Here is a 12701-nt window from a genome sequence, read left to right as displayed (position 1 = left end):
CAGGACAGGAAAGAAGGGTGCCTGGAGTGTGGGGTTTGAGCCTGGGTTACCTACGTGGAGGAGAATGCCCTGCTAATGGGAGGCAAGAGGGCATGGGAGTTTGTCTGGGCTTGAGCTGTAACGTTTTAGCCTCTTTTTATTTTATTTTATTTTTTGCCCCTGCTTTACTGAGCCCCACGTGTTTGCTACCTGCTTGGGGAATGGGGGGAATATGTGTGGATGCAAGTATGAGGCCCCTGACCCCTTTTCTAAAAGTATGTGTGCAAAAGAGGCCAACAGTCTTTTCTTTTACTGTCCCTCTCCCCACTTCCATATGTAGGCATGTGTATACGAACAGTGGTAGTCTGGTGGAGTGCAAAGGTCCTTGGACTGGCAGTCAGAAGACGTGGATTCTAGTCTTGCGTCTACCACTAACCCAGCACATAATTTTGGAGAAATCACAGTTCTTTGCCATTCCTAAAATGAGGGCATTAGTCTAGGCTCCTCTGGGTTCTTTTTACCACCCCAGCAGGAGCCAGGGCTTCGGGGAGGAGAGGACTGTATGGGAGGGCATTGGGGAGAGGGTTCTCCACAGCCACTTTTTGGGCAAGACACAACAAGCTCCAACTTGACAGGGCAGAGCCTTCCCCACTTTTATTATCTTTCTCTGGCTTCCCTTCTCCTCCCTAACACCTCCCACACTCAGCCACCATAGTTGGGTATCCCTGCACTTACACCCTCTCTCACCCCTGGGCTTCCTCCCCTGCCTCTTCCTGCACCAGGCAGGTGTTTGATAGAGGACCCAAGGAACCTTCTAGGTGAGTGATGCACCTTCTTGCTCCCTGTTCCTTGCAATGCCTGTCTCGGGCCCTTTAAACTGAGAAAACAGACATTAAGGCCCAGACCTTTAAATCCTGCCCGAATCAGAGCCGATCTACCCTGCATGTATACTGGGTGGCGACCTCAGCCTTAGATGTCAGATCTTCATGACGGCATCTTTGAAGAACATTTTCATTTGAAAACCACTTTAATTTGCCATTTTGGTCTTGTGAGGAAGCTAGGGCAAGAGTTCATATTCCTGCCTTACAGATGGAAAAACATGTACAGACAAGTAAAATCCTATAGCTGGTAAGTAGTGGAGCTAGAACGTGAACCTAGGTCTTCTGACTCCAAATCCTGTGTGCTTTCCAGTACTTTTGGACTGAGTGGCCTACAACACATGCCTAGGTGGTGAAGGGTTAATGTGGGTATAGGGACAGTTTGGGGTCAACTGTTTGGGGCTCCATCTCTCACTTTCTTGAAATCCTAGCACACTATACTGTTGGGAGGGCTTGTGCATGGGGCACTGGGTGTGAACTTTAGGGGCTGCTAAGGCCCTGCTGTGAGTTCTGTGTGTGGTGTAGTTGGTTGGGTGTTTGCAGGTTAAAAGGTCTGGGAAGGGGCAAGTGGGGTGTTGAGCTGCTTTCGGTGCCCTCTGGTCTTGCTGGAATAACCCAACTCCCTTTCCCCTCTGTGCCCCCTCAGGACTGGCAGCCACCCTTTGCTGTAGAAGTGGACAACTTCAGATTTACTCCCCGAATCCAGAGGCTGAATGAACTAGAGGTGAGAAGACTAACAGCCGGTGGGGTGGTGGGGTTGGCAGAAGGGCCACCTGAGCTCTGCCCCACTTCCCTCATACCTTCTCTGGCTAAGATACATTACTGACTAGGTCTTTATTTTCTCTCCTGGGAAGTTGCATGGAGGAAGCTTTAGGGCTTGGAATATAATCCAGAACATGGGCACTGAGCACTTCTGATCTGGTGGCCCAAAGGCTGGGAATATCCTTTTCTCATAAGGGTTTGCTACTTCTGAAGTTCCCCTGCCAATCCCTGACCCTACCTGGCTCAACAAAAGGGAAGTGTGGGGGCTGACTGAGACCCTTTCTTGCTTGGCCAATTCATTCACAGCCCTGTGCTTCCTGCTTTCCTTCCATGGTGCTTGGTGAGGCGATGGGTGGGAACAACACAAAAACCTGTCTCTCTGGAGGCTAGAATGGTTGCAGATTGGGGCAGTGGGTCAGACAGGTAGTCTTTTCCCTCTGCCTTTTGCCCTGTACAGGAAGTCCAGGCCCTTTGCATGGTAGGTGAGGTTTCCCCTAAGGGCTTGAGACTGTCCAAGGATAAATGAGAATAGTTGTCCTGAAGCCAGTTCCAGGTAAGATCCTGGAGTTTCCCATGGAGGATGGAGGTGAGAAATATGCTACCGCCCCTCCAAAAATAACAGTTGTATATCCACAGGCCTTACTAATGTCCTGGGGGGATATTAGACCCAACTGAATACTCATGACCTAGACCACTGTTTTCTAAACCATGGTTCCTCAACCTTGGCTCTATTGACATTTTGGCCCAGATAACATTTTTTTAAAAAGATGTTTTTATTGATTTGAGAGAGAGCGATAGATAGAAATATCGATGAGAGAGACACATCGATCAGCTGCCTCCTGCACGCCTCCCTCTGGGGACTGAGCCCGCAACTCGGGCATGTGCCCTGACCAGGAGTCAAACTGTGACCTCCTGGTTCATAGGTCGATGCTCAACCACTGAGCCATGCTGGCCGGGCATCTCTCAGTTCTTTAGGCCATTCTGTCTCTGGCGTGCACTCTCACCCTTAAGCTACCATGGAACAACTTTCATGGTGCATACGAAAATGTGAGTTGCTCTTTTGGAACCTTCGTTCTCTGAACACGCCTTAGATGAAATTCTGGAGTTTCCAGAGGGCCTCTCGTAAGTCCACATATTAGAGCAGTTGTTCCCAACCTTTTTATCAATAAAATATATATTTTTTTAAAAAGTGAACTCCTGCCCTGGCCAGTTTGGCCAGTGGATAGAGCGTTGGCCTGCAGACCAAAGGGTCCTGGGTTTGATTCCGGTCAAGGGCACATAACTTGCTTACAGGCCCCTTCCTGGCCCAGGCCCTTGTTGGGGTGCATGCAGGAAGCAACCAATTGATGTGTTTCTCTCACATCGATGTTTCTCTCTGTCTTTCCCTCTCTCTTCCACTCTCCCTAAAAATCAATAGAAAAGTATCCTCAAGTGAGGATTAACAACAACAACAAAAAACTCCTATTCACGTGGAGGAAGCCTAAAAGGCCATTAACTTGGTCTAAACAAGCTTCCAAGGAACATGGCATCCATGAAAGAGGAAAAATAAAAGAACGTAAGCCTAGTTGAAGTACTGAGGAAGAAATCACTAAGAAATTGTTAAAAAAAAATAATAATATGAAGTGATATGAAAAAATAGCAAAGTTTCGAAACATAATAGAGAACTGAAATGCATAAATATGTCACTATATATTTATATACTGTATATGAGGCCCCTAGAACCATAAGAAATGCAAAAAAATTCACCATTAACTCTTTCTCGAATTGCCCCCCTTAAAAATCAAATTGCCCCCCCTCTGGGGCGTGTGCTTTATCATCATACTGACATTTCGATCTCTTGGTACCTGCTGTGTGACTTGAGGACATGGGTTCTCTGTAGAAGAGATGATGCTACTCATCCAGCCCGGTCAAGGACACTGAGAAAGAGAGTATGTAAAGCTTTGGCTGTTGTGACCCGACCCTCTCCGTTTTGAGACCTGGGGCTTATCCTATTGACTAGAAGGTGGCAGAGATGAGTGAGTGGTGGGCTCACCACTGCTTAGAGTTTGAGATCCACTGGGCCCTAGGTAGTGGGCTGCTCTGTACCCTCCGCCCCCTAAGATTAGATCAGAAGACAGGAGTCAAGTGAAGGGTCAGCCTCTTTGAGCCATTTCTTTTCCAGGCCCAGACGAGAGTGAAACTGAACTACTTGGACCAGATTGCCAAATTCTGGGAAATCCAGGGCTCCTCCTTGAAGATTCCCAATGTGGAACGGCGGATCTTGGACCTCTACAGCCTCAGCAAAGTAAGAGCAGGTTTTTCTCAGACCCCCTCCTCACCCCATACCTTAATATCCTTGGTATTCTGGGGGCTCCTTTCGTTTGGATATTGGATCTCTAGGCTGCAATGGAAGGGGCACAGCCTGGTAACACATATGCTATCAGCAGAACTTCTGGGCACCTCTTGCTGCAATTTGAGTCTTCGTGGTGGCGGTAGGAGGAGGGGTAGCCCCCAACGCAGTGAGGGGCTGGAGTTGTCCTCCTCGCCCTTCCTGCAGGCCTGCTCCCTCATGTACATACACACAGCACCTCCACGTCCCTTCCCGCTTGTCCCTGCAGATCGTGGTGGAGGAAGGTGGCTATGAAGCCATCTGCAAGGACCGTCGGTGGGCCCGGGTGGCCCAGCGCCTCAACTACCCACCAGGCAAAAACATTGGCTCCCTGCTACGCTCCCACTATGAACGCATCGTTTACCCCTATGAGATGTACCAGTCTGGAGCCAACCTGGTGGTAAGGATGCCAGGCCGGGGTGGAAGGAGGCTTCCCCCTCAGACACAGATTTTCACACTTGCTCTTAATGAAACTGGTTCAGTGGACTAGAGACCTGGAAGCTAAACTCCACTCTTTTCCAGCAGTGCTGTTTTCCCCACACTGCCCAGGGTCAAGGTCCTGGAGTTATCCGCATGGCCAGCCTGCTATCTGTTATGTGACAAGGTTTTAACAGATAAAGGAATTCAGAGGAGGGAGAGATCTTTTGGGCTGGAGAGGTCTGGGAAAAGATGGAATCTGACTTCGTTGGGGAGATGGTTGTGGGGAGGTGGCTAGAAGGAAGAATAGCATAAGCAAAGAATGAGAAGAATTCCCAGAGGGTATGCCGGTGCTCATGGTAAACACCAGTGGAGCAGGGCCTAACATGCAGGTCAGGGAGGTGCAACCACAGCTTCGGTTGCCACTGGGTAAGGGTAGAGGAAGTCCTTGCTGTTGGGGGCTGGGACCCCATGCCCTGACCTCTACTCCTTACTTCTCACCAGCAGTGCAACACACGTCCATTTGATAATGAGGAGAAGGACAAGGAATACAAACCCCACAGCATTCCCCTGCGACAGTCTGTGCAGCCTTCCAAGTTCAACAGCTATGGCCGACGGGCCAAGAGACTGCAGCCTGATGTGAGTACTTCCCTTCCGGTTATGGCTTTGGAGCGGAGAGAGTCCTCTCCTTCCCTCTGGCCACGCCTCTGTTCCACTGTCCCTTTTCTCAGTTCTCCAGTTCTGAGCAGTAGTGTGTCTCTCTTTGAATTCACTCTTGCTCTTCCTCCCCTCTCCGCTGAGCTTCTGAGTTGGGTCTTGATCTGTTCATACAGCATCTTTTCTATTTCTGCCCTTCTTCGTTCTTTTCCTGAGTCACTCCACTCTTAGGGGCAGAGCTTCTTTCTCCTTCTATCTGTATCCCAGCTTCAGGCTGAAGCTTACATGCCAGGTGTTCTTCTAGGCACTGGGAATACAAGAAAGAACAAGAGAGTCACTGTCCCTGGACTCACCAAGGCACATACTTTAGAATCATATTAGTCACTGCCATTTATTGGTAGTGGCAGACACTTTTAGATTTCTTTATTTATGTAATCTCCAAACCTTGTAACTTTAAGGTAGGAGTTAACATTCTCAATTTTAGAGGTGGAAAAATTGGAATCCTGTGTTAATTCATTTCCAAGAGAGGGCTGAAGAGAGCTCACTTAACCCCTTTCTCCAAAAAGCAGCTCTGAATTCTTGCCCCGGCCCGCCCATGCTTCAGCCCCTGGCATAAGCTCAGATGATGTATCCTCTAAGCCAGCGGTTGCCAACTTTTCAGACTTCGTGGACCACCAGTGGTCCGCAGACCACTGGTTGGCTACACCACTGCTCTAAGCTATTGTTCTGTTAGGATGGGGCAGTCTTGATTCATTTCCTTCCTTCTTCCAGCCGGAACCCACAGAAGAAGACATTGAAAAGAACCCGGAGCTGAAGAAGCTGCAGATCTATGGGGCAGGCCCCAAGATGATGGGCCTAGGCCTCATGGCCAAGGACAAGACTCTGCGGAAGAAAGGTGAGGCCTGAAAGGGGCAGTGTGAAGGATGGCCTCCCCTGGGAGAGAAGGCAGGGCCTGATTGCTCACACCTGTTCTTTAGAGCTGCTCTGCTCTCTCCCAGATAAGGAAGGGCCTGAGTGTCCCCCGACTGTAGTGATAAAGGAGGAGTCAGGCGGGGATATGAAGGTGGAGCCGGCCTCACCCAAGACCTACCTGGAGAGCAAGGAGGAGCTGAGTCACAGCCCAGAGCCCTGCACCAAAATGACTATGAGGCTGCGGAGGAACCACAGCAATGCCCAGTTTGTAAGGACCCGGCCCTGACTTCCTAATGCTTTGCTTCTTGTCCCTTCAACAAGCATTTCCCCAACGTGGCACTGGACCGGGTTGCACTGAGCAGAAAAGTGGGTATGGTGGGCCCTGCCTTCAGGTTGCTCACTTAATTGGGGAAACAAGGCCAACTCACATGAAACAAAGAACCAGAAAAGGTGATCAAATACTGTCAACATGAAGTGCAGAAAGGGTCCAGAGAAGGCTGCCCCCTCTCCATTGTTCCAAGATAAAGGCTAAGCTCATTACCATGCGTGATCCAGTCCCTGCTGACGTCTAGTCTCGTTCCCCAACACTGCTCCCTCACTCTGTTATAGCCACACCAAACTACTTGTAGGCATGTTCGGTTTTTTCCCTGACACACCATGCTCTCTCCTTTCCCATCCATTGCACATGCCAGTTCTTCCGCCTGGAAAAGTTTCCCCTTGCACTCTGCCCGTTGCAGTTGGCTTTCAAGTTTCAGTTTCAGCTGTTACCTCTGCGGCGGAGTGCCTCCTTATCTCTAGCTGATTTGAGTGCCTCCTTCTCTAGGCTCCCACAGTACCCTCTATGGGCCACTCTTGGCAGTTTCTGCACTGCCCTTGAATTTTTTATTTTTTTATTTTCGTTGGGTTTTTGTTTTGTTTTTTGTTTCTCTCTGGTTGTTGCATTGGGGAATCTTACTGTATATTTTTTTGTGTGGGGTTTTTTGCCCTTAAGTTTTTATGAACCTGTATCTCTGGGGTACTGTATGCCTCTAGAGGGCAGATGCCATGTCATATTCATCACTGACCTGCAGAGTCTGTCTTACTGGAGAACACACAAGTGTTGATTGAATGAAAAAAGGGGGGGAGGGTTAGGATTGAATAAGAAAGACTCTGCTTTCACTACTCGACCAGTGTATTTGGGGAGGTGGTGCATACATACAGTTAAACTCCAGACTGCATATGACTAGCCTGTACGGGGCCATGAGTGATCCAGCTAGCGAGCACTGCAGCTTGCTTTTTTGTTGTTGTTGTTACTCCTCACCTGAGGATATTTTTCTATTGATTTTTAGCACGAGTGGAGGGGGAGAGGAGGAAGAAACATCGATGTGAGAGAGACACATCAATTGGTTGCCTTCTGCACGTGCACCCTCCCACCCCCCACCTCCTCACCCCCAATCCCCATTGAGCCTGCAGGCGATTCCCCTTGACCAGAATCAAACCTAGGACCCTTCAGTCCACAGGCCAATGTTCTAGCCATTGAGCCAAACCAACTAGGGTGCAGTGCAGCTTTCTGATGGAGACTGCTGGACCTGGGTCCCTCTGGAGGAGTCTGCTGTGTAAAGGCTGGACAGGGCTTAGGTGGGTGAACTACTGCCTCCCTCCCCTGGCAGATTGAGTCGTATGTATGTCGGATGTGTTCCCGAGGGGATGAGGACGACAAACTCCTGCTATGTGACGGCTGTGATGACAACTACCACATCTTTTGCCTGCTGCCTCCTCTGCCTGAGATTCCCAAGGGTGTCTGGCGGTGCCCAAAGTGTGTCATGGCGGTAAGGCCTTCCCAGCCACAGTCCATGTCTGCCTCATAGGCTATCTTTGCCTTCCTTCATCTGGCTTTATTGTGAGCAGCATCCTAGCCCAGCCACAGGCTTCTGATTTGGGTCCCTGGAGTGGGGGCTAGGCTGGGAAGAGCTTTGGAAAAAAGGAGGTGGAGACAGCCTTCGTTTGTGTCTTCTGGGAGCTCCCAGACCTCGTGGGGAGAGTCCTGATTAGACAGATTGTATGTAATGGCGTGTAATCAAATGCTAAATTGTGTGTTAGAAACCCGGAGGTGTAGAAATTCTAAAGAGAGGAAAATGACTAAGGGTAGATGTCAGGATTGACATTTGGAAGACAGGAATATGAAGCAAAAATTGTTCTTTTGATTTCCAAGTATTTTATTCTTTGTTTTTTTTAGAAAGCTTAGAATATAGACAAATTACCCCTCATTTCATCACCTAGACACAACCATTGTTAATAGGCTGGTATATTCTTGTCTTTTTGTTGTTGCATTGGGGAATCTTACTGTAAATTTTCATTTGTTACTTTTAATCATTTTTCTGTATTATTAAATTTATTCATGGGTATGATTTGTTTTTCTTATAGGGGGTCCATCATATGGGTATAATACTTGTTTTCCTTCTGTTGTGATAATAAAATCAGTTTGCAGTGATGTAGACTTTCAGTAGAAAAGGTGGGCAGCAGTTCTAGACTGGGGAGTGGAGGAAATGCCAAAGCAAGGGTGTATGGGGAGAATTTACCTAGTGCAAGAGGGGCAGTAAGGAGAGCGGCTGAAGCAGTTGTGAGGGCTCAGCAGCCTAAAAAGTCCGCCAGGTCTGTTCCACAAGCTTCCTACCTTCATCCAAATTCTCTGCTCATCTCCATTTCTCTCTGGCTTTCTGGAGAGCAGATGCTGATAGTCTCTCTAGCCTTATCGCAGGGACTCAGCTGAGGTCGCAGAGACCAGGTGTGCAAGTGCACACACGCACACAGATGACGGAGGAGACCCTGGCAGTGCAAAATGAATGGGCCTTGGTAGTGGTGGAGATCCCTTTGGGGCGGAGTTAGGATACCAACAGTATCCCAGACGGCCAAGATTCTCAGCTCTGCTTGGCTCTGTCAGTGGTTGTGGACCAGATTGACATTTACTTCTCAGACGCGAGACGAGTGTGTGTCTCATTCTGGGATACACACACCTCTCATCTAAAACCAGGACTGTAGGTACAAAGTGAGGTCGACCGGCATCCAATCTTTTGAGAAGATCTAAAGAACAGGAACAGTGTAGGTTTTGGCACTGTGAAAGCTAGTGCCTTTGTTTCCCATCCTCCAAGCTACTAGAATATTCACTGCTCATTTCCCAGGCCTTTAGTTCCAATCTGGGCATAAAAAAAAGCTTTCCTAAACATGCTGTATAAACCCGTATTTTACTTATTTATTTTAAAAATATTTGTATTGATTTCAGAGAGGAAGGGAGAGGAAGAGACAAACAACAATGATGAGAGAGAACCATTGATCGGCTGTCTCCCACATGCCCCACACTGGGGATCGAGCCCACAACCCTGGCATGTGCCCTGACTGGGAATCGAACCATGACCTCCTGGTTCATAGGTCAATGCTCAACCACTGAGCTACGCAGGCCGGGCTACATCCATATTTTAGCTCAAGAGAAAAAAATGGTGGCAGAAGAGCATCGGATAGCATATTGAAGTCAGAGCCCATGGTTTAGATAGTAAAGTCCTCAAGCAACAGAGGAGCAAAAGCGTGGCAGTGAGCAGGTGAGGAATGAAAAGACTCGTTCAGCTGAGGTGCTAGGAGGAAAGGCGGAGCTATTAAATGAAGCTGCCTCGGAGCCTGGAGTGCAGATCTAGGCCTCTTTTCCCTCCCTACCTGTACCCATCTTCCAGCTCTGATTTGGAGACTTCTCCACCACTTTGCCCCTCCCTTGTGACATGTTCTCCTTTGGGTTTCAGGAGTGTAAGCGTCCCCCCGAAGCCTTTGGCTTTGAGCAGGCTACCCGGGAATACACTCTGCAGAGCTTTGGAGAGATGGCTGACTCCTTTAAAGCCGATTACTTCAACATGCCCGTGCACGTAGGTGATGGAGGACTGGGGTAGTGTCAGGGCTAGGGTCGTGGGTGCTGGTGTGTGACGATCTTAACTCTCCCGGGTCAGTGGGGCTAGGATATGACGGGCCCCAGTCATTCGCTACCCCTGTCCCCCAGATGGTACCCACAGAACTTGTGGAGAAGGAGTTCTGGCGGCTGGTGAACAGCATTGAGGAAGATGTGACGGTTGAGTATGGGGCTGACATCCATTCCAAAGAATTTGGCAGCGGTTTCCCTGTCAGCGACAATAAGCGTCACCTAACCCCTGAGGAGGAGGTGAGTGGATGACTCATGGTTATATGTTAGCTCTGTGAGCTTAGGCAAGTCTTTTAGTGTCTGAAAGACTCAGTGGCTCTGTGGGGTTTACATGAGACGAGATGTGTGGAAAGATCATAGCCTGGTAACTGGCATGGCATCTCCAGTCATGAGATTGACTAATTCCTTGTCCGTGGAATGGGAATAGTATCTACATTACAAATCTGTTATAAGAATTAAATGAGAAGATGTATGAAATGGGTGCCTGACTTGTTCATGAAAAGCTTAGGGAGTAAGATTGTATGTGCAGAAAAAAATGAGGGCCCAGACCCTGCATCAAGGGAAGGGTGCGTTTTGGTTCCAAGCAGGGGCTTCTAACTTGCAAGAGAATACCTATACTGTTTCTTAGATGTTTCAAAAAGGTCTATGACCTCAAAATTAACATTCCCTGGGCTAAAGATCTCAGTTCCTTATCATAACCCTCATCCCTTTCCCACAAATACTTGACCTGACAGGAGTATGCTACCAGTGGCTGGAACTTGAATGTGATGCCAGTGTTGGAGCAGTCCGTACTGTGCCACATCAATGCAGACATCTCCGGCATGAAGGTGCCCTGGCTCTATGTAGGCATGGTCTTCTCAGCCTTTTGCTGGCACATTGAGGATCACTGGAGTTACTCCATTAACTACCTCCACTGGTGAGTGGGGACCCAGGGACCTGGGAAAGCAGGCTGGACGCCCTCAGGACCATGGATGTGACCACTCTATATCCCCTTTCCAATTGGACAGGGGTGAACCGAAGACGTGGTACGGGGTACCCTCGCTCGCAGCAGAACATTTAGAGGAGGTGATGAAGAAGCTGACACCTGAGCTCTTTGATAGCCAGCCTGACCTCCTCCACCAACTTGTCACCCTCATGAATCCCAATACCCTCATGTCCCATGGCGTGCCGGTGAGTGTCCGGGAAACAGGGACAAGGAGTAGGAATGATTGAGCAACGTCCTTTGTAATGGTGGTGGTCATTGTCTGGACTCTACCCCTCCCCCTTTCTCATTCCTGTTGTATCTTCATTGGGCTATCGGTTTGACGGCTCTAACAGAGACCCAAAATAACGGTTAGATATACAATGTGATGGTGAGCCTTCTGGGCCACGTGTTTGAGGGCAACACCTTAGGGATGGCTTCTTATCACATCTGCATTCCAGCCAGTGCAAGAGGGAAATGGGAGAAGGACAGGGCAAGATGGTTCTCTTTACTTTTAAGGGCAGACATCATTTCTATTCATTTCCTGTTAGTCACAACTTAGTCACATGGCCACATTGAGCTGCAGGGAAAACTGGGAAATGTGATTTTTGTTCTGGATGGTTACGTACCAGCTACAAATTGGAGGTCATGTTACTATGAAAGAAGGTGAGAGATTATCAGGGGACAACTAGCAGTCTCTGCCATACTTTCCATACTATAACCCTTGGAGCAGTGTTAGGTCTTTTTACTTAATTAACAGGTGTGAGGTTCAGTGGTGGCAATTATTTTGCGATATATAAGTCTATCAAATCAATATGTTGTGCACCTTAAACTTACACAATGTTTTATATATCTCAATAAAGCTGGGGTGTAAGGTAACCTTTTTTAAAAAGTGCTAATATCTTTCAACATTAAAAAAAAAAAGTTGAGCCCAGAGTCCTGGCTTATCCTATCCTCCTGTGGGACTCTATCAAACATTTTGCTAGGTATAAATCTGGCTTACCTATAAGAGACTTTATATTCCTGGGAATTTCCAGCATTAATTAGCATCAGTTAGTTTCCTGGTGTAGATCTTAAAACAGCCTGATGAATAGTCCTGTACGAACAGGGATTAGTACATTCACCACCTTTGCTTTGAGTTTTATCCTATACTCCTCCCTTCTCTCTTCTATTCCCCACCCTTACCTGCCTTGCCACTTAGTCTAACGCATGGGGTATGGTAGGCAGGCAGTACGTATTGAATCAATGTCTCCTTGAGATCCCTGGACGTTAGTACAGTAGGGCTTTGGACTGGGTCAGTGGTTTTCACCCAAATTTCTTCTTGCCTTCACCTTGTTTTGATAACTGCATACCCTCTGAGTAATATTTTTTATTTTACGTTGTAGTGACCTTTAACGAAGGATTGAGATATCTAGGGATTAGAGGAAGCATCTACAATAGTTCAGACAACCTTCCTCTACTTAGAAGTGGAGTATCCTTTTCCGTCTCCACCTCATCCCATTTAAGAATTACTGGAGTTGAGATGTCCAGTTGATCAAAGGCCCTTCCAGTTCTCTTCACAACTAGACATTGGGTCTGACTTTTCCTCAAACCTTGCCTACAATGTCAAGGAAAATTCTAAAAGTAGAGGTGGATTCTCTTAAGGATTCAGACAGCTAAGATACATATATAGCCCTGGCCAGTGTTGGTCAGTGGATTGTGCATCGTCCCTTACAACAAAAGGTTGCTGGTTTGATTCCTGGTCAGAGCACATGCCCACGTGTGGACTCAATCCTGATAGGGTGCAAGAGGTAGCCATTTGACGTTGTGTTCTCACACCGATGTCTCTCT

The 12701-nt window shown here is 48.1% G+C and overlaps 1 protein-coding gene across 10 annotated transcripts in view; it reads left to right on the top strand.

Moving 5' to 3' along the window:
* KDM5C (lysine (K)-specific demethylase 5C) overlaps nt 1-12701 on the top strand; it is a 31353-nt gene that overhangs the window by 2528 nt on the left and 16124 nt on the right. For 4 of the 10 annotated variants that reach the window (XM_015559035.1, XM_015559033.1, XM_015559030.1 and 1 more), the window contains exons 2-12: nt 1504-1581; nt 3781-3903; nt 4217-4387; nt 4909-5043; nt 5833-5956; nt 6060-6241; nt 7623-7781; nt 9741-9860; nt 9992-10150; nt 10645-10826; nt 10918-11080. In XM_015559035.1, the coding sequence (XP_015414521.1) occupies nt 1504-1581; nt 3781-3903; nt 4217-4387; nt 4909-5043; nt 5833-5956; nt 6060-6241; nt 7623-7781; nt 9741-9860; nt 9992-10150; nt 10645-10826; nt 10918-11080 (1596 nt within the window). Of the gene's footprint in view, nt 1-1503; nt 1582-3780; nt 3904-4216; nt 4388-4908; nt 5044-5832; nt 5957-6038; nt 6242-7622; nt 7782-9740; nt 9861-9991; nt 10151-10644; nt 10827-10917; nt 11081-12701 lie in introns of all 10 variants that reach the window. The other 6 variants (XM_015559036.1, XM_015559031.1, XM_015559034.1 and 3 more) reach the window with 5 other exon arrangements.

The sequence above is a fragment of the Myotis davidii genome, unplaced genomic scaffold, assembly GCF_000327345.1.
Source record: "Myotis davidii unplaced genomic scaffold, ASM32734v1 scaffold1094, whole genome shotgun sequence".
NCBI classification, from domain to species: domain Eukaryota; kingdom Metazoa; phylum Chordata; class Mammalia; order Chiroptera; family Vespertilionidae; genus Myotis; species Myotis davidii.
This window is presented reverse-complemented; position numbering and strand designations above follow the sequence as displayed.